The following is a 21,085-nucleotide window of genomic DNA, read 5'->3' as shown; positions in this document are numbered from 1 at the left end:
TGCATTGTATCTTGTTAAACTTTGAGGTTAGTTAAAATAAACGTGTTCTAAGCATAAAACATTTGCTTCTTAATGTACGAATTTTTATTTTAAATATTAGTCAACAATTATCGGTGCATCATTGTCAACGTGAGTTGCAGAGTTAATAGCATCATCAGAGTAGGTGCTGGGCACTGCAGGATTATTTTGGACTTGCTTCATCAGTGATTCAATTTGTGGATCTACGTGTAAATTGGGACTTTCGTTTTCAATGATGAACCAAGTATTATCAGAAGCCGCGGAGTTTGTGGTGTTTGCTATAGGATCTCCACAAGCGAATTGGCAGCCGTCTTCTTGGTCTTGTATTCTTTTCAATTCTGGAAGAACTGACGGCACTACGCAGACATTCTGAACAGGAGCTTCAATAGTTTTACGTGGCTCATTTTCTCCACTGTTTATAGCGTCGCTGATCGTTTCCTGACATTGGCTATCTTGCTGTGGTTGTGTCCCCTCAACTCGCAATGTAAACTGGTCATATTTTGTCTGACCGGTGGTTCTCCTGTTCAGATGTGTCTGATCTTGATTATGGGTCTCTTGCGGCATTGAGATAACCATGCTTGATATAAAAAATAATGAATCCAGATCATTTCAATATTGACGTCATTTTTTCAATTTTGGTTCTATATTTTGTAAACTTAGTAAAATTTCAATATATTTTTTTTAGATACAGAAATGATGTTCTATTAAGTACAACGTACGCTTTGATAAATCCTTTCTTTTCTTTTGCGGACTTAATTCACCTTTTTATCTCTTTTCATCTGTTTTGATATGCGAAAAGAAATATTGGACAATTACCTTTTTGTTCCTCCGTGCATTTGTGGTAGGTATGGGTACACAGCTGAATTTTCCAGTTGTCCTGGCATATAAACAGGGACGTATACCACCGAAACGCCAGCTTGCTTAACATTGTTTGAAGCGGTATACAGTGCTGAAAATGCATTATTTTAGAATAAGCATTGTGTTTAAAGATCTTCGTGTTATAAAGGGTCTTCAAAATGCACTGAAATTCGTATTTTGAAATTCATTAACCAAGACATATATATTAGATCCAAGTGCATCCCTGTGGCCCGTTAATACAAAAATCATAGTCAAAAAACGTAATGCCGGACTCGAGCATATAAGATTCTACCTGTAGGCTGTTAGAGAAGGCGATTTTTTTCCTGCACATTCCTGGTCCAATTTTTAACATATTTCCTTGTCTTTTTATGTATTTACCTTCCTGACCTTCTGAAGTATGGTTCATTTATTCGCCTTCAATGGTTCTCTGTCTTCCAGTTAAAGGGATAACAACTCTTCGTTTCGGCCAAAAAATTAATTTTCCTGGAGTAAACAACAATTTTCCCATACTTACCAATGGTTAATGAATCCATTTTTATATTCAAAGTTAGTCCCTGGTTTTTTTTCTAAAAAGTTTGGTTTTTTGTTAAAATCTCTTAAGAGATTTTAACAAAGTATAGCCATCAATGGAGGTCACGTGGTCTAAAGACAAGCTCAGATTTCACAATAATAGCTATAACTGCCGTTTTTGTGGTAAAACAGAATATATTATATTTCTATGAGTTATTCACAATATTTTTATTGTGAAATATAAACCTCATATGAAGAGTTATTATCCCTTTAACTTTGTATATGAATTCGGCCACGGTATGTTCAATTTGTACCTTCATGATCTTGTGGGTGGCAAGCATTTCTTCCACCCTTATTGACAATGTAATTTATTTTACGGATAGAAATTGTGACCGGCAAAGCGTCGATGGACTATTATTTTTATAGGGAAGGTCACATGAGTTACAAAAGCTAAATCAAAACTTTGTTTTAGAGGCAATGGGCAATAACTTGTAAGATATTAAGTTACATTATGGAGAATTGTTTTCCAAAAATTAAAGTTTGAAGGTTGCTTTTGTCATTTACTCGATTATATGTCATACACGCTAGTATTTGGCTTACTTGGTGAAAATGACCCAGTAAGAAATAATGGTGAGACTGACGGAGTTATAATGTAGTTTTCTAAACGGTCAGTAGATTTTTTATATTCTATGAAAAAATCCTACCAGGGCAGCTACTACTCTCAGCCGGCTTCGATGCTTTTTCATCTCTTTTTTCAGCCATCCCTTGAATGCCTCCTCTCGGCGGTTGCATCCAGTTTGGCTGAGGTAGGTACTGGCCCCATGGAGGATACACAATAGGCTGTATATAAGGCATTGTTGGCATCATTTGTTGGGGAATCATCCCAGGATAAGAGAAGTAGGCAGGTCCAACATTACTGACTCTTTGCTGTTGTGGATGAATTAGTGACTTGTGTTTTTGAAACTGTCCGTCCTGTGGTTTAACTGGCATCTCTTCTTTGGCACGATTCGCTTCAGATGGGTAACTTGTATCTGTTTTCATTTGATGGAATTCATTGATTTGTTGGCGCAATTGGATGTTCATTTTCTGCTTTGCTTCTGCTTTTATTTGTTTGAGTTTCCTTGCAGTACCAGGACAGTAGACATAATCTACAAAAAGAGACGTTTCAGATCATATTGTTGAACTAAAAAAGTTGTCTGAATGCGATGTACCTTACACTGACACATCTCACAAAGCACACTTACTGCATTTGTGGTATCGTTTTCATTCTTCATAATCACCTACCTGGGTATTTCTGCTTGTGCTCTTTCTCTACTTGCTTTGCCTTTTCTATATATTCATTTTTCTCATCGGGATTCAAATTTCTCCACATTTCACCTAACCTAAAGTTAATGAGAACTGCATTTACCTTCCGTTCTGACTTTTAACATATACTGACATTAAGAACTGAATTCAAAAATTTATTTGTATGTAAAATACTTTCATTCCAGTGTGTCCCTTTTCTTTCCTAACATGTGGGAATATCTTGCTTCATGGGACGATGATTTATTTTTATATACTGGTAGATACGGATTTGTTTTAAAATAATCTCTGTGTTTTGTGTGACAGTTGGGTATTCTGTTTAACTGGATTTGAATCTCGCTTAGGCGAATGGCCAGTCTTAAAGTTGTTGTGCTGTGTCGCCCAAATAACCTCCATATTAGACAAAAAGTTAAGAGGCATGCTATGTGCGTTGGACTTTTATACAGTAAAATAAATTCTGGAAATATCAGAAAACACCAATTTCATACATACATATAATACCAAAAACGGCTGAGAAAATAATGATCTATGAGTTACAATTTTCAAATTTTTACCGTCCCCAGTGAAATTCTCTATCTCTATTACTAGAATATCTCAAAAACTACAAATTTGGAACTGAAAAAAGTGTTTATAAATCGTAATTTTGTGACCAGATGTAGATATGGTATATTCTGGTGATCGGGAATGGGGGCTGGGGGAGGGGCATTATCGAAAATTCCAGATAATTGTTACTATTGCCATATAAATTGATTATGTGCCTTAAGAGAGGTTCGATACGTTAAATTTATATTGAAATTAGTGTAGTAATAACACAAGCTCCCATTTCGTTGACTTTTTCACCACCCATGCGCATTTTGAATATTGGGTAACCAACCGTTATTCGTCAATTCAATTTTATTTCCGCATATTTCCCTATCTTTGCGGATAAGGAACCGCCCTAACGTATCGAAACCCCTTAATCTTACGCTCCTATATTATATCAGTCGGTTCAAACATCCATCGTGTTCCAACCGTATTCATATATTTTCTAAAACTAATTAGACGTTACCTGGAACTTATCTTGTTATTAGGTTCTCCTCTATATTTTTGTTGTAGTTTTCGTCTCTGCTCAAAGGCGAACAACATGAAAGGATTCATAGGGCGTGGTATTTTCTTTATTTCTCCATTTTGAACCAAAACTTTATAAGAGAAAAATGCCATTGGTAATTAATGGATCTTAAACCTCTCGCAATGATTAAAAATTACTTTAAATATGGTATGTAACATTCATTATCAGATTTATGTCTCGACATATTGAAATATGTTTTAAGAAAAATTAAATAAAGGGTTTGTTGTAGTAATGGTGTATGTTTGAATATCTAATTGATGACTAACCATTCCCGCTTTTTACGGTTACGTTTTCCGTATCTTCTTTCCCCTCGCTTTTATAAAGGTTTGGAATGTTAACATCGCCAGTATCACCACTGCCGTCGCAAAGGTGTTTGTTTTCATAACATTTATCCTCTCCCTTTTCTTCTCCAATGGTTGCCCGTTTGCGTGGTTTGGGTCTTCTATCTTTCCCCATTACACTTCTTGGAAAAACAATTTTAAATAGGCCCTGTCTAGATAGATCTAGAAAATAGCTTCTAGATCTAATAGATTATATTCAACCTCCTGACACAACTCAACATAAACTTTTTACATCTGAAACAAACCCAGCGCGTCTATTGCGTCATCTACGTAAGCAAGTGCCCAGCTATATGACGCGACGACTGTCAGTGACGTCTTGTCGTTGTTGATGACGTCATACTAAAATTATCTATATATGTGCAGCAGTATCTACGAAAATTTATATTATGTTTAGTAGTCCATGGGCCACTGTAGACCCCCCTCCCCCTATTGTCTTGATCCTTCTGTAAAAGAAACAATTCCAAGATATTTTTGTTGAAGTGTTAAAGACCGAAAAAATTCAACAATGATTTAGAATGTTTGTTTTTTTTTCTTTCTTTTGTTTTTTTCCTTTTAAAAGAATAAATAGGCTTACCCGTTAGACTGGTTTATTGTTGGTAGATGTTTTAAAAATATTTCCTTCGTTTTACTTCATGTCCCCGGAACAGAGTTATGCCTACGTACTCAATTTTTATCATTTTCACACGAATAAACATGTTTGACAGAAACATGTTTGACATATTTTAAAGAAACGGTTCTGACTGAACAATTCAACTGTATTGATATTCTGACATTGCTCATATTCCGCCTGCACACACGCACGCACACGGGTGAGATTTGAATACATGTAATTATGTCTAGATCTTTTATTGACAAGACAGAAATGGATGCGAATACATGCGAACAATGATCGTGAAAGTGGTGTACTTTTTATGGGTTACAAGTAAAAGCGTCTATCAGAAATTAAATAGGAATAAAGTATTGAACGCATAAGAATTTGAACTCAGCAAGGGTGACATAATCACACTGCACCAACCAAAGTTAACAACTACTTCGGGGATACGTTTATAAAAACAAACAAAACGTTAGAGTTATTATAAAGCTAACAGCAAATTAGAACTATTGGCCAACAGAGTCATATTTCTTGTATAAATTCTTTTCATCACCCCTCCTATAACTGCTTTTTAGCCAACGGATGAAATTGCACAATCTATATAACTATCTATTGAATTACTCTACATTTAAGAGAAGTCAGTAAGCCGATTTTCAAAATCGTGTCAAACCAAATAAAATTAATAATAATAATAATAATAACATATATAAAAGTATATACAATTTCATCAACATCTATAATAATTAGATTAAATTATTCCTGCGTTATTACATCTTGATTTAAGAAAGAAGAAATAAAATAATAACAATGCTATGCCCCGTTTTACAAACGGTGATAATATACCTGAGTTTGTCGAATGACTTTGGACCTGCCATTTTTTACTCAACTGGAATACCAGCACATCTGAGAATTTCTACACTTTATACTAATATTATTTTGTCACTCAATGAGGTAATCCATCACATTTCGTCATTGCAATTTGGTCAGTGTAATTATGTTATATTATTTTCTAACACATAATTTTTCAAAATTACTTATAATCCATTATTTATCTTTTATCAATTCAAATTCCAAAAAATTGATGTTCGGAAAAGAAATTAACTTGAAATTTTAATTATCATAACCTTACAGACTTAAAATTCAAGAGTCCCTTCTTCGATATTTTGGTGCAATTTTTTAAAAATCTGCACCCAGTATTCTAAAGAAAACTTGACAAAAATGTAAATATAAAATGAAATAAAGAACTTTTGCAAAATGACTATTGTAGCTTTGCATGTAACTCTGTTGATTCACGTGTTTGTGTGTTTATCATTGTAAGAAGACAAGTTTCAGATCAAGTGCAAATGTTCCCCTCTATAGTTAAAGTCAAGGCATGACATTGTTTATGTGGCTAAGAAAGTGTCGCTCCTGAATACGCTGTACTGAGTGACACCGATCGGCAGAGAGTTACCCAGTACAAAATATTCAGACTGTACAATAGTATTAGTGCTACACAGTGAGCAAGCTCCTCTTGACACAATACCCATGTTTTGCCACTTGCTCTCCAGCAAGCATTCTTTTAGTTTGTTTTCTCCCTTTCTGATGACTTTGATGACACAGGTGAAGCGACATGTGTTTGGTTAACTGCAGGAGTCTTTCCAGGTACCTACATCTTTGATGAAAACTACCCAGTTGTCATGTATAAGAACAATTTACAAAAGTGACTGGAAAACTTCGTGTACAATAGCATATAATTGGCCTACAAGTTGATTTTCTTTGCAAACACCACTTTCGTAATACCAGCAAGCAAAGCAACAACATGATTTTTCCAGGTTACTTACTCTGGACAATCGCAATACAAACAGTGTGAACAGCGTTGTGACCCGTGCCCAGCACTCCCCTATCTTGTTTCACGCACCTGTGTGAAACAATTCTAGTCATAAAATCATTCTGGTCACTCACCAAATCATAGTTATAATAATGGTGAGCATTTGGCAAGATATTAATTACAAACAATTGTATCCCCATTAATTTCGTAAGACAACTTGTTCTGTGCATAAATAAAACACAAAGACAGGTGCACTGTTGAGCGTAGGAACATATATCCGATATATAACCTAGGAAACTATACTACAAGGACTTAGTCTTCCCAATGACACCCGTTGCATGTCAGTGTCTTAAGCGGTAAGAGGTATCGCTATGTTCGACTCTGCGATATTGGTTTGTTTGCCGTCTTTGCCAAGAATATCAAAAACTCACGGCGCAAGTTAAACCCTGTCTTCCTTTTTAAAAAGATCGCACATACCCGTAAGTAGGAACATCTAGTCAGAAATCGCCAGACTTATACATGTCAATGAGTAGCCTCTCCATGGGAATGGAACCGATTGTCTTTCTGAAAAACAGTTCTTCAATAGTTTTGGTGGATATTCCGCGCAGCTGAGGCAGGACCAGAAGAAGTTTCCCAAAGCGGAAAGGTTGTGTTGGATAAGCTGTCTGTATGTACTTGCTGAGTGTCAGCTGAGCTTGGTCTTGGAGGCTAGCAACGGCGTGGAAGTCACGAAGGGACTTCATATCTGAATTTGCGTTCTGGAAGACTGAAATGTATAAAGACAAAATGATAGGTTTGACTTCAACACTTAATCGAGTAGCGAAAAGAAGTGAAAATGTGAGTTATTTAATATACATTAAGAATTTGTGTTGTATTAGTACATAAGTATGTGTGTTGTTTTTTATTTCTTTTCCTTTTTTAATTTTAATCTCTGCGTCGATATAAAATGAAAATTAGATTTGTATTTGTACATTGATTTACATAAACATTTTTATTCTACATTAGATTTAGTAGCCTTATTTACGGTGTAAAAAATGTCATTAAAAGAAGACGGCACAGTGGCTGCGCGTGGGAACCCACGACCTTATCCAAACCTAAGGCTAGCCATGTGGGGGCGGAGCAGAAGGTGGCAGATTGTGGGCACATTGAAACAAAGTCAATCACACTGGTCACTTGTAAAACCCTAAAAACCTTTGTTAATTTCTCTAGGGGTCTCCTTTTTAGTTGATTCGCACTACGTGACTTAGATCTGCCTTCGGTCCATTTGTTCCAGCCAGAGTGTGGCTTTAGCATTCCTTTCACGGGCCCGGGCAACAAATCAAGAAAGAATTCTCCAAAATCACGACTAAATTTAAAGAGTAGCCAGATGCTTTTAGAAGAAGCCTTGTATGTTTCACTTCTTTTTGTTCAAGAAGGGTTCATGGGGTATGAATTTAAGAGCCTCTGAGGTACCAAATCGCAACTTCCACAATATTGCGTCACTATCAAAACACAAAATCCAAAACATTGCCACAGACCTGTAAGCATATTTCACTGATTTATTTCAAAGTATGCCTGCAGAGGGGTCATTCGGTGCACAGCTTATGTTGACATGACATTAACAATGACCGGACGATTATTTATTTACATACTATCTTTCTGTTAAAAAGACTCCTTAAATATCAAATTGGCAAGCTGTCTTGTCAGGTTATGTATAACAACAATCTTATAAAAGGAATATTGCCCTTTTTTTCTCTCTGCTCAATCACATTTAAATGGGTGAGTGAGAACAAATTAAAATGTGAATAAAAATAATTTTTAAAAAAACGTCGTGATGGTGGTTATAAGCATTTTCGACGTTCATAAAGTCTAAAGAAATTAATGTTTTAGTCTATTTTTATTTTTGTCGCGTTCATATTTTTACAGCATATGCATAATGAAGACACCCTACTCGCCTTTTTGTACATTCAAAACCGCGTCAAGCAAGAATATATCAGAGATTTTCAATATTTTTAATGCTACCTTGACAGAAGTGACCTATTTTAAAGTATTTGTTAACAACTTACCTGTTTTAAAAAGAACTATCCCTTTCAGACAGGCATATTCTGTTGGATCAATCTGCATGGCCTTGAATTTGACAACCAATTCTTGAAGTAGCCTTATGTCTGCCATAAAAGATACTACTTTTTCTGGTGGCGACGTTTCTGAGGTAATGCCTATAAAATATGACAATTATAACTTTATTCTAGTTAGATGTCTAACTTTTGTGTATAAGTAAATATAATTGAATTTAATATATGTTTAATTTTCACATATTTTTTTGTAATACACATACAGAAATGGTTTCCACAAAGCAAACAAGAATGGAAATTTCTTAAATGTACTTCTGAAAGAAATTCTACAGAAAAAGAAATGCTGAATTTCGACTGAAGTATACTTACCGGCAGCAGCCATGAGGGAAGCAGGTTCGATAGGTATTTGAAACTGACAGGCTCCCAACACAAACAGCTCTCTCCACGATTCCTCCAGCAAGAGAATCTGATCTCTGTACGAGAGGCTATTGAAGGCGGGGACGCTCTTCACCCACTTTACACTCATAAAGAGTAACCTTGCAGCCGCCTCACACACTGCCTCGGGACTGTTAAAGTAAGCTTGAGCAATTTCGTGGGGGTACTGAAATGTTGATCGATACATGTTATTCGTAATTCTTTTCATTAAAAATATTATATTCTCAGTGACTAAAGAAATATTCAGTTTTAAATTGAGCGAGATGTAAATATGTTTTTGATGTCTTAAATGTAAAAAATATTTTCAGTCATCCTTGATTAAAATTTTAGAAAATTTTACCAGAAAAGACCAAACCTTACTTGTGCAATAACCTTTCTCGAATTATCAATGTATGAAACCGACAGCTCTATTTCATCATTCAAATTATCGTTTTGTATTTTCACTCATGTAAAATTTTCCTTATGACCTGTAATCTTGTTCAATTTCCTGTAATCTCTTTCAAAAGTACCTTTGGTATCGGATGGCAGATCATCCTACTTGTGAGAGAAGGTAAGAGACCCGGATGTGAGGCTTCAAATGGTGAGGATCCGGTACTGATGGAGATTCCTTCCACAGGCATTTCAGATGGCGAGAGGCCCATCACGGCATTAATGTACGGTGGCCGAAATGGATTGCTCGCAAGCATGCCCAGTTCACTTTGTTCTTTGAGGTACATTGCAACTTGACGTCTGATTGTAGAATTCCTCGGCCCTCTTTCGTGTTGCACGGCTAGAATGGGGAAATATTACATAATGTAAAAAGAGCTCTATTAAAGATGAGAGGATTGTTCTTTATCATTGCTGCAGATTCTTATTTAGTACGCTTATGTCACACGATCACGTCATGATATATTTTTATATCACAAGAAGTAAAATGTTGCAAATCGAGGGTTATATTTCAAATTGTCATGCATGCTTTCATTGTGTTAAATCGGGTAATTCGTTTCTGAAATGGTGTCATAGACAATCATTTTTCTCTTCACTGACTACACCAACAAACAAACCTGAATTTGATAGGCGAAAATTTCCCAGGTATAAGTAACCTTTGATTTTTCGTTAATTCAATTGATGACTCTTGGCGACTTTTCAATATTCACATCAAAACACAGATTTAAAAAACGCTAATAGGGCATGTGCCCAAATGCCAAAGGGCAGAAATATACTTTCATTTGTAACTACCAGAGCGTAAATTGCTAGCAACCGGTACTATGGGGAATCCATAGAGACCCTCAGTGCGACATAGCATAGGTTGACTGTTTCACCGTATGCTTTTTTGGACATATTCTTTTCCCTAGTCTTAATGTCACGTCCATTTTGAAAAAGGGGTCAAATGTTTTCTCTTGGGTGACAATTTCGTTTCCGTACCTTGCAGGCGTTTGTAATGGCCACAAAACCGTCACTTCTCCCCTTTCAGTTCTAGCACCACTTAACAAGAAACGGCGGGGCAGGGGCGGAACGAGTGCGTTTGACCAAAATTGATTATTTTGATAAAATTTCAAGTTATGTATATAATACAAACGCCGCTTGAATTCCATCCCGAGAACAAATATTGAAGGCCATAATGAGAGGCGCTCCAGTCACTTTTCGCAACGCGAACTAGAAGCTGTCACCGCGTTTTTATTAGCAAAAAGCAAACATATCCCGCATAGAATCTCCCTGCCATTTGATCTGTCCCACAATGCACCCATCCATCGGCTTTATCCGAATGCACATTTGCACAGGGGTGTAACATAAATAATCTCAAACGACATGTTTTACTTCATTGCGGGCTTTGTCGAATTCTGCCAACATCTAGTAGGAGGTTTTCATTCACGGTTCCAATTATAAACAGTGGAGCTTTGTAAAATTTTCACTTTTCTGTTTGGGTGGAAATGGCACTTCTTGTGTAATAAAACCGTGGTTGACTGCGCGATTCATTAGGATGACTTTGAAAGTCAACAAAGTGTTAAACCGTGTGCGGTCAACGGTAGGTTTGAACCCGTGGTGCACCCTGACGAGATCGGGGAGAGCTCGAAGAAAATTGGAATCGCGCGGTTTTGATTTGTTTTGTTTAGGGTCATAACTCGACATTTTGAAACGACAACTTTTTCGGTTCAACTGGCAAAGTCGCTGCTTTAATATACTTTCTGTTCTCCCAAATAAATACACAGTGAGTTCTTTTTTCTTAATTAAAAAACATCTACGGCACTTTCTAATAGTGCTCAAAAATCGCTTTATTTTATATCTAATTGAAAATCCTATTTGTAACATTTCCTTTGCACCTTCACATTGTGAAAAAATCTTTATTTTATTTCACTGTGAATATTTCCTTTCTCCCCCTCACGTCCATCACCGCCAAAGCATGCTCTAATGTATTTCCTTCGGTTAACAAAGTCATAGAAGCTGGCAATTTTGTCACCCGTAATATCAGAAGCTAAACACAAACATTTATGTAAAACCAATCGAGCTTGTGTGAGTGAGAAATGGATCAAATTTCGGAGGTTATTGCGTCCATGCTCAACTATGAATGGAAGGACCGTGGCTTGCACAGAATCACATGTTTGTCTATTTGAATATACATTTTCTTATATATAAACATGTTTTATAAGGCTGCCTTTACTGAATAAATAAAGAAGTTAATTGGCTTAAAACAAACAGATGTCTTTGGTTCTGTGCTGAAATTAAATTAAGACTAAAACCTTTGGAATAATTTTTCTAAATTGTATTTTCAAATAAATTGATTTTACGAAATAAAATGATAAAAGATGAATTTAAAAAAAAGAGACCAAAGAAGTATCTAAATGATGCGAGTTTTGTAAATAATTAGCTTAATGAGATTTAAACATGCCATGTTAAATGCGTTTTAACATAATTTGCTTTAAAACAACACTAAAATCTGAGACCACGCATCGAGACTTAATGGTGACAGATGACAACGAACTTCATTTTGATCGAATGTCATTCAAAACTAAAATAAAAATTAAAAAAACGCTTCGACACATTGTTTTTGATTTAATGGGAAGGCTGTACTTTAACAGTAAATAAAAAAGTGCTTATATGTTGTGATCAAAATCCGTTTTGGTGGAGTATTTTGGGCCGCGGATAAGCTCCCAGCTCAGCATTTACATATCTTCCCACAAATAGATCTTCACGCTTTTAAAGCATTTCATGAAACAAAAACGCTGGGTATAACTGGATAAAATTCAAGGTAAATTATGAACCATTATCGTATCCGATCCGTCAAACCATCGGCACATATGGAAAGGGGAAGTCGAAATTGGCACAGTTTATTTCGATAACTAAATTGAATTCCAAACGTGATACTATTGTGATTTGAAGAGAAATGTGACTTTCGCTCATCACATGCACCACCAACTCAGAATGAAGGAAGACTTGAAGTCAAAACTACCTGACATTTATCAACTTTCACGAAAACTGATTCAAAAACAGAAATAATCTATAATTGTTTGTATCTCTCGAAGCAAATGGAAATGTCAAACTCCAAAAACTGTGATAATATTTGATGGATGGATTGAAAATTTGAGCCCTAGCCCGAGGCACTGATTTTTCTGATCCGTCGATTTTCCGGAAGGGTGATCTTATATAGTATAAGGAGTGAGTAGTGTAATTTCAAACTCTTAAAATCATTCTTAAAGTGAGCGAAGAACATGGTTCGTCCATTTTCTTAACACTTTTTTGTTTATCTAATGACAGGCCGGGCGATAAAACTAATTCTCAAAAGGAAAAATCAACAAACTCGGATTTCTTAAGCAATGCATAATGCAAAAAGTTAAAAGAAAAAACACTTGGCTTCTTTCAGCGAAAGAACAAAAGTCAATAGAGACCTGCGCTTGAAAAAGAGTTAAAAGCTATTGAGGGTAAAAATCAATTAAATCGATTAAGTCGAGTTCAATTTACGTCCTAACCTAACCTGAACTGTAAGCAAAGAGATTACTTTGGCTAAGCTTCTTTTCTACTTCAACCTGGCGTGCCTGACCACTCTCATCTGTAGTGGGATAGTTTACTGGAAGGCTAACAGCACAGCCTAAAGATATCTAATAGTCTTATTTTCCTTTTCTCTAATAGCGGTATTTCCAGATTTAATCAAATTTAAAATTGTGCGCACCCACCTTCGTGAAAGACGTGGCTTGGAAATCTAATACCAATGTATTATATCGAACAGTCATCAAAGATAATACATAAGAGATAGCAAAACCACCTGGTCTTATCAAAAATGTTGAGTCAACTCATTTTTCGCCTCTACAATTTTCTGTCTTATTATATTAGCGATTTGGCAAAATTCACTGGGAAAAATTTGGTCATTTACGACTATTTGGTGTGGGCTTTAAACTGTGGCGTAATAGTTATTTCCCTTCGTTTTAAACTTCAAACAGCGTAGGATATTCACTTGACCTTGTTCGCTCCTAATTCGATTTCACTGAAGTATCCTTTTACCACATATCGAGTGTATTTGTAAACTAAATCTCACAAAAGATGCTTCTTTTGATAATGTTATGAAATTTTACCGCAAAAGATGGGTTTTACTTCCCAGGAAAAGAGTCAGACATTTACCAAAATTAATGTGTCCACCTTTTGTCACATGGTCAAGTAGCTTTAAACCCCCCTTGACCGGCGGCGCTGTCCCCAATGCACTTGCTACCCTTAAGTGCGATCAAATATTTTCATATTGTCCTTGCGCGCTGTTGAATTTCCCTTTTGCGCCTGCAATGCACACTTTTGTTTCGCTTACACTGACTTGGTTTGATTTCTGATATCTGGGATAATATTTTCATAAATTATATGATTGGCAAGAATTAATCAGAAATGAAATGAATAAGGCTAATTGAATGCAATTTGAATAGATACCTGACAAAGGTAAAAGCCAAGCCATGTTGGAATGTCGGTTTACTGTGTCAATGCGATGTTAACAGCAATTAGGTTTTCATTAATTCTGTATCAGTAAAAGGGAATTATGTTAAAGCCCATCGGACTTAGGTGCTTTAAACCTCAGTGTTACTTGCGCCTGTGTGATTTGGTCTTATACCAAAAGCCACTACTTAATAAATACATTTACAATGCCCACTTATTTGCGCAGCTGCAATTGGAGCGACCAAAGAGGTAAGTGAAAACGGACGCCAAACACTTGAAATTTTTCACAGAAGGGAAAAACGCAAAAAGCTTTTCTTATTTCTTCACCCTTCCCTCGGGGTATTATACTTTAAATACTTATTAAAGAAGTAATTGCGCTTCCTTGTGGCACGTGTATTGTGTTTTTAGTAATCGCCCTTTTTAATTTTATATCCTAAATTGCAACCAAATTATAGAATATTATAGAAAAAATTTTGAAAAATTTTAATTGCTTCGATAAGAATGCAAAATGGAATAGCAACAAATATTGGTTCACACCAGACAAAAAATTACCATTAGAAGATCCTTGGTGAAATTATAAAATGACTATCCGCAGTTTAAGAAAACGATAAAAATATATTTCGGAATTTATTTATTACTTTATTTTATTGTTTATTTATTCGATATAAATGTGTCAAAATTGTTCATTATATCTACACAAAACATGTTTTAAGTGGTTTCAGTTCGCATACTCTGCAAAACGAGTATTCCGAAAATCTGCTTCATTTATCCGTAAAAGAAAATAACTCTGACTCACTACATTGCCTTATAAGGCATTGAGACCAAGTATCTGGTGATGAACTTCAATTAACATCACTATCGTGGATAAAGGCCAATAACAATAAGGAGTTGTTTTAATTATTTTGCCTTCAAGTTGGTGACTGTTTTAGTTAAGGTGCGACAGTCTTAGAAAGTCTTATTTATCTTGCCCCTGACTCAAGGGTGAACAAACTGCACCGAGTGCCCCCGCAGTGCATTGTACAGGAATGACGAAGTCATAAGAAAATACTGAATACACTGCTTTGCGGCTCGAAGAACAGATATACAAATACGGCATCGGCCCTGCTATTCAACTGCTTCACTCATTGATTAATGACGTAACTGCAAGTCGTGGACTTTGTAGAAAAGTTTCTTGGCCCGGAGCTCTCGACCCTTGAACGCCGAGGCGCTCCCCTATGCAACCAAAGTTGGCACAGGTGTCCAGGGCCTATTTGTTCAACTGTACCAAAGGGTCATCCCTATTTCTTTTGTTACATTTATTTTTAAGACACGACCAAACTTCTTCAGAAGTTTCGTAAATCGAGTTGTACAACAACAACTAGTTGTGTAAAAAAGTTATCTGGCTGAATGATGAAGAAAGCAAGAAAATACAAAATACTGTTGCTTTTTATATGGGTGCAACAACAGTTGGGAAAAAACAAAATGTCATAACATTTTTAATAAAAGCATAAATAAAAAACCAAACAAAAATCTTTGAAATCATAGGGAGAGAAAAAGAAAAGATATTATCAACGTACCATCTTTGTTCATACCAGCGTCCATACATTTCTTGAGCCTACAGGCTCGGCATTGGTTCCTGTGGGTTTTATCTACTGGACATCCCCCAGTCTGCCCGCGTGACTTACAGATATACTGGCGATTTCGGCGAATGGAGCGCTGAAAAATATTCCAATTAAAGCATCAATATAAAAGCACAGTAACCAAGAAATATACCGACTATATTTCAATTGAAATACATTTTCGATAAATTACAATTTGAGCCCGAAACGAACAAAACTTTATTTTTATGTAGAAAACCTTGTAGAAAATCCAAGATGTCTCACTCCGTAATCATTTTCTCTACTCACCTTGAAGAACCCTGCACATCTGCAAAGAAAGAAATGACAAAATATTAGTAACTGTGCTAATAAAGAAACCTTTAAAAATCTATTAACACCGAAGCCTCTTAAGAAGTCTTTTTAACATTTAATCATAAATTGTGTACGGTTTTAAATAGTTACAGGGTATAATCTATACACAAACAAGTAATAAATCAGATGAATAATGGGACAAAACTTAATAAAACCCTGAAGTTAATCTAGAAAAAAAAAAATCAAAACTTACCCATCGCAAGCATAAATTCCATAATGTTTCCCCGAAGAGTGGTCCTGACACACCTTACACGGGATATCCATAAGAATACGGCCTGAAAATTGGGAAAAAAATCAGAATGGAAATAATCTTATAATTATATATTGTATGTATATATAAGTATATATTAGGGATATTCTAAAAGTCAAAGAAATTTTTGACGCAAAAATCTTAATCTTCATCTTCATATTGATAGTTAGTCAAAACATATAGGTTAAAGGTACTGATTTATCGGGCTTAGATAACTGCATTCCACGATCAACTTGGAGATGGAAAAAATATACCTTATTTTAAGAGTTTTGAAACTCATGTGCCCTATTTTTTACAAAATGTTTGGAAAGAATATATAGATTCCTCTGGATATTAATCAGCGCTCATTTCAGTATCATTTAAAGATTAAGTTGATCCAAATTGCCAAAAATTGAGGAGGTTAGATAAACACTGCGTCAAAAAGGTCACTTCTAACAAAAGCTCTCCCGCTGGTGGGTTAGCCCCAAATGTCGCGTAAATTGTGGCATATTACAAGGCTGTTAAATTCTTTCCGTGTCACAGTTGTTGAAACTGACAAGTTGGGCCACTTGACTCACGAATGTTTCAACTTAACCCATCAAGAATGTGTCAAAAGGTAGAAAATTAGCACACATTTCCGATAACACCTTCTTAGTTTGCTGACAGACCCTCTTCTTTTTCAAAAGCCGTTTTGACGGGATTGTAATAATCGTAATTGAGGTTAAATTTTTCTTCTCTTTCACTAGATGACAAGTTGGCAGTATTTGTAACGGGATTAACTTTTGAGATGACATGAAAAGTCATTGTCACACAAGCGAAAATAATAAACGTTTACAATAAAAGCTAAGAACGTTGACATAAAATATCACACAAAAAAGTGTGCATATTATGTTCAGATGTTAATGAAACAAAGCTCATGACGTCTATTAACCCTAATTACATGTAGAAATGTATAAGCAAAACGTCAGCATCATGATATTATTTTTTTTTTACATAATATCCACTAATATTTTTAAAAAACGCACCGTTGCCGTTGGGAGTGGTGTTGACTAGTCAGCTAGCTCGCACATACTTTTGCTAATATAAATATCTGCCGGCTAAGGATTAATATGGTATATTTTTGAATTAATCAGGCAAACCAAATATGGTCAAAATACGACAAACAAAGCAATTTTATCATAAGCAACATTTCTGCGGTCTTGTATCTAGTCGAATTTTAATTTTTAATATTTTATACGTCTAACCCTATGAAACTCTATTCCGTCCACTGCATTAACGATTTATTCGTATCTTTTTCGATCAACCCCTAATAAAGCAAAGAAAAAGAGTCGGATTTGCTCAAAATGTTTAATAAGATTTTACAGGAAATTTCAGTTTTATTCTCAGATTCATATCAATTGACCGGCTGGAAATTCAGGAAAACCTGTCATAAGAAAATGCCTCGTCCTCCAGACTAATTTCGTCGACTGGGGAAATAGAAACAATTATATTTCTGCAATTGATTGTATGTAACAGGAAATTTGGGACATGTGTTTCAGCAGTAGCCACGCGATCGTATAAGGCACTGCCATACGTATAAACATAGATTTCTTAAACTCATCAAATAAAACTCATATAAAGCAATTGTAAGTTATCAAATAATTTCACAGGAAATCCTTTATCTTAGAGAATAAAACCTGTAGAAAACAATAATTTCTCAATCTCATCAAATCTTCTCGACTTCATAAATCTCTTATTTTCCTCAGGAAATCGACTTTGAATGCCCGAATGAGCGCTCGGAAATCTCTAACGCATCGCTTCTTACTCCATCATCGATGTTCATTATTAATTCATCATTTCAAATAATACACTAACGACTAATAAAGTGTGTTCAAAAGGAAAGGGCTAGGTGACTAAAATAAGCTGATCGATTAGATACTGACTCTTTTATTAAACATATCCGTTTCACCTGCGTTTAGAACTTAAGATATTGAAAAATCCGCAGTCAGAATGTCATATTCGGAATAACATGCAAAAGGAGGAAGTAAGCCGGTTATTAACTTTGGAAATTACAACAATAGATAAATGTCAGTTGTATAATCTAAATCATCTAATAAAATAGAAGATATCCTTTATCATTTAAATAAATGAAATTTTGAATTATCTACAAACAGAAATAAAGGTTGAATAGTTTGCGTTTACAGAAATCTACTTTTAAAAAATAAATCCCAACGCTATAAAGTTATATAGATATATATGAAGAGGTATTTAAAGCAAAAAATATCAAAGAAAATGTGTTTTAAATAGACATTTAAAAATGAGAGAGAGAGAGAGAGAGAGACAGAGAGGTAGCATTTTATCAGTCAACAAAAACTATTTTTCCGATCAATATTGACGTTTATTTATTTGTAAATAAAACATAATCGTATCTATTTCATTTTTATATGTAGATGAATATTTTTTAATTGTCTAAAATTACTGACTGAATATGTGCACGACCTTTCTCAATTCTCAAAACAAGTTAGCAATTTTAAAACCAAAAATGTTGTTTAAGAAATAATAAATGCATAATAAATGCAGCTTGATTTGAAATATCTAAATCCAAGTATATTTTAACGTACATTAATGCAAACTTTTCCCTATTTTTCCTTATTTTATTTCAGCATTACCTTCTATATCTAATCTATAAATAGTAACGGCTCCACGCAGTCTGCCACACCTGCTTTGAGTTTTCACTATAGGCCCAAAGTCCATTGAGACAACCAAAAGTAAATCAATTGATCAATAAAGTACTAAATAAACGTCCTTGTCCACTTACTTGAAGCTCCAGCGAGCTTGTTCATGGTTCTTGTGGACGATGAACACTATTCCGATAGGAGCCTCTTCCGACACGTCCGTCCTCTTGCCCTGTTGGCTTGAAACTGTCCGAGTTGTCCGCTTGGGCTTAACTCGAGTTTGGCGCAGTAGGGTGGAAAACTCAAAGTGCTCGGGGGCAGTGAGCTTTCTACATCATCCCGGTGACTTGTGCACCCACTGTGTGGAATACAACACAATACAAGCAAGCGACTTTATTGATAGCGAGCGGCTGATTGGTCGCTGCTTCGGATCGCATTCTATGCCCAAGGCACAAACATAATACACACACACAGAACGTTCCCTACTTATGTGTGTTTATCGCATCTTTGCAGATTGAAGTCTTGTCAATTGTAAAAGCGTTGGACAAAAGTTTTTCCCACCCCACCAACTATATAAAATGCGGGGTCGAACGCCACTCGCGATTGTTTAAGGTTGACTTTAAACTGCACTGGTTTACCTGTGAGTGACAGGGAAATGTTGACAGTGGCATGAATATGCAGTAGTTTAAAACTGAAGAGGGAAAGGGAACGCTCATAGCCTGATTAAGAGAAACACACCTCTGGCACACCTGGCCTCACCAGCCATCATCAATTCTGACTAATCAAGTTGTTATTACTCGTTGGTTTCATTTGCTGATTTCGTCGTTTTCTGTTTGGATTAAATAAACAACACGGTTTAGTTTGTTTTGACGTTGAAAAAAACACGTGGAAATTGTGTGCACTGTTGACTGAATTGCACCGGTTCTACAGCTGCATCTGGTCACAGTGACTTAATTTCTATTTCATATAATAACTATTATATATATGCCAAAACCATAAAATCTGATAATTATTTCCAATGAAACAAAAGGCACCTTTTTGAATTATAAATAAACTAATGATCATTGTAAAAAAAAAAAGCAAGATGGCCTTCTGATTTATGTGTCAACATCCTCATTTGGAATTTAATTTCTAAATGCTGAGGGAATGGTTCTATCCAACCTTCCGTAAAATCATCATGGTTTAATTATTTATAGAATAGCCCTGGTTGGCGTAAGAATGGATGACAGGACAAACTAATGTATTAGCCTTCTCGGGAAAATGCACCGAACGACCCCGACGCTAAAACCCCTATTGACCAATCATATCGATGAGCCTCTCTTGAACCACTGGACATTCTATTGGCCTGTTGATTTAGGCCTCTCTGGTCTTTGACTTTCTACGTATAAGCGCGGTATAGTGGGAGATTAAAGCTCGTTAGCACTGATTACAGCGATTTAGAGTGAAGTCAATACCTCAGCAAACACTAAACCTCAGTAATTACGGTGTCGACGATCAAGTAATAGGTGACTTGATGGGCCCACACATAACTTAACACTCCAACCCATTTTCTACGAGTTAAGTACAACTACAAGCACTTATCCCCTGTTAATGGTTGGGTCGGCCCTCGGAGAGAAAAGCTGGCGTTCATTGCAACATGTTGTTGATTGCAATTTACTGACCTATCATTGAGTCGGCTCACTTACATAGGTGTGAAGTCCCTCTCAATGTTGCTGTTCCTTTTAACACCTGTATGAATAAACAAAACGAAATATCAATAATGCTCGGAAATATCCTTCGTCCTCGCACTTTGCACTGGAAGTAAATGAAAACCATGCAATATTAATAAAATTACAGGAAATAATGCGCCACAAAATGATGCGCGACGTTAAATTGAAAAAAATCTTTATGAAAAAGTTTCTCGAAAAAAATGCACAGGAAAAGGGAAAATGACAGATCATTTGTAGTATTAATAAATGAAAAAAAGTGTCTCTAGATGGGAAATGCAAGTACGTAAGTATAAGAAAATGATTATTTGAGGTAAATATGGGGAAGTGCGGTTATGCAAATATAAATATAATTTGAGCAAATTCTTTAAGATGTATTTTGATAATGTGAAATTAAAAAGGGACAAACACAGGAATCACAATAATCAAATAGTATAGAATGTTAGAGGAAAGAGAAGGGCCCTTGCAAAAACGCCTTTTACTGCAGCAATTCTCGAAAGTTGACATTTTCTTTGTTTGGCCAATTAGAAAGGGATGTTAGTTTGCACAATTGAGAAATACATCATTCCTTTAAAACATAACAGTGTAAAAGTTCACGAGACTTCATGGAGGGACGAAACAGAGACGAACATGTAAAA

At 35.6% G+C, this 21,085-nt stretch overlaps 2 protein-coding genes across 2 annotated transcripts; both read right to left on the bottom strand.

The window, feature by feature from the left end:
- Window positions 1–52: 52 nt before the first annotated feature.
- On the bottom strand, window positions 53–4,797 carry LOC147764799 (uncharacterized). Its single transcript, XM_086999001.1, has 6 exons — window positions 4,063–4,797; window positions 3,737–3,866; window positions 2,671–2,768; window positions 2,091–2,534; window positions 835–967; window positions 53–595 (listed from the first exon to the last, which is right to left on the bottom strand). The coding sequence occupies exons 1-6, from the start codon at window positions 4,250–4,252 to the stop codon at window positions 97–99; spliced, it is 1,494 nt and encodes a 497-aa protein (XP_086855127.1). The 5' UTR covers window positions 4,253–4,797; the 3' UTR covers window positions 53–96.
- A 170-nt stretch (window positions 4,798–4,967) lies between these two features.
- Window positions 4,968–19,238, bottom strand: LOC106178932 (nuclear receptor subfamily 2 group E member 1). The gene is made up of 8 exons (XM_013562319.2): window positions 18,885–19,238; window positions 16,052–16,133; window positions 15,796–15,814; window positions 15,466–15,604; window positions 9,532–9,791; window positions 8,957–9,188; window positions 8,582–8,731; window positions 4,968–7,302 (listed from the first exon to the last, which is right to left on the bottom strand). Exons 1-8 carry the CDS (start codon window positions 18,907–18,909, stop codon window positions 7,034–7,036), a joined length of 1,176 nt encoding a protein of 391 aa, XP_013417773.1. The 5' UTR covers window positions 18,910–19,238; the 3' UTR covers window positions 4,968–7,033.
- Window positions 19,239–21,085: the final 1,847 nt, after the last annotated feature.

Source organism: Lingula anatina, chromosome 1, assembly GCF_051362555.1.
Source record: "Lingula anatina isolate TDL-2025a chromosome 1, LinAna3.0, whole genome shotgun sequence".
Lineage (NCBI taxonomy): Eukaryota > Metazoa > Brachiopoda > Lingulata > Lingulida > Lingulidae > Lingula > Lingula anatina.
Note: the sequence above shows the minus strand (reverse complement) of the source record. Positions and strands in the feature narration are given on the sequence as shown.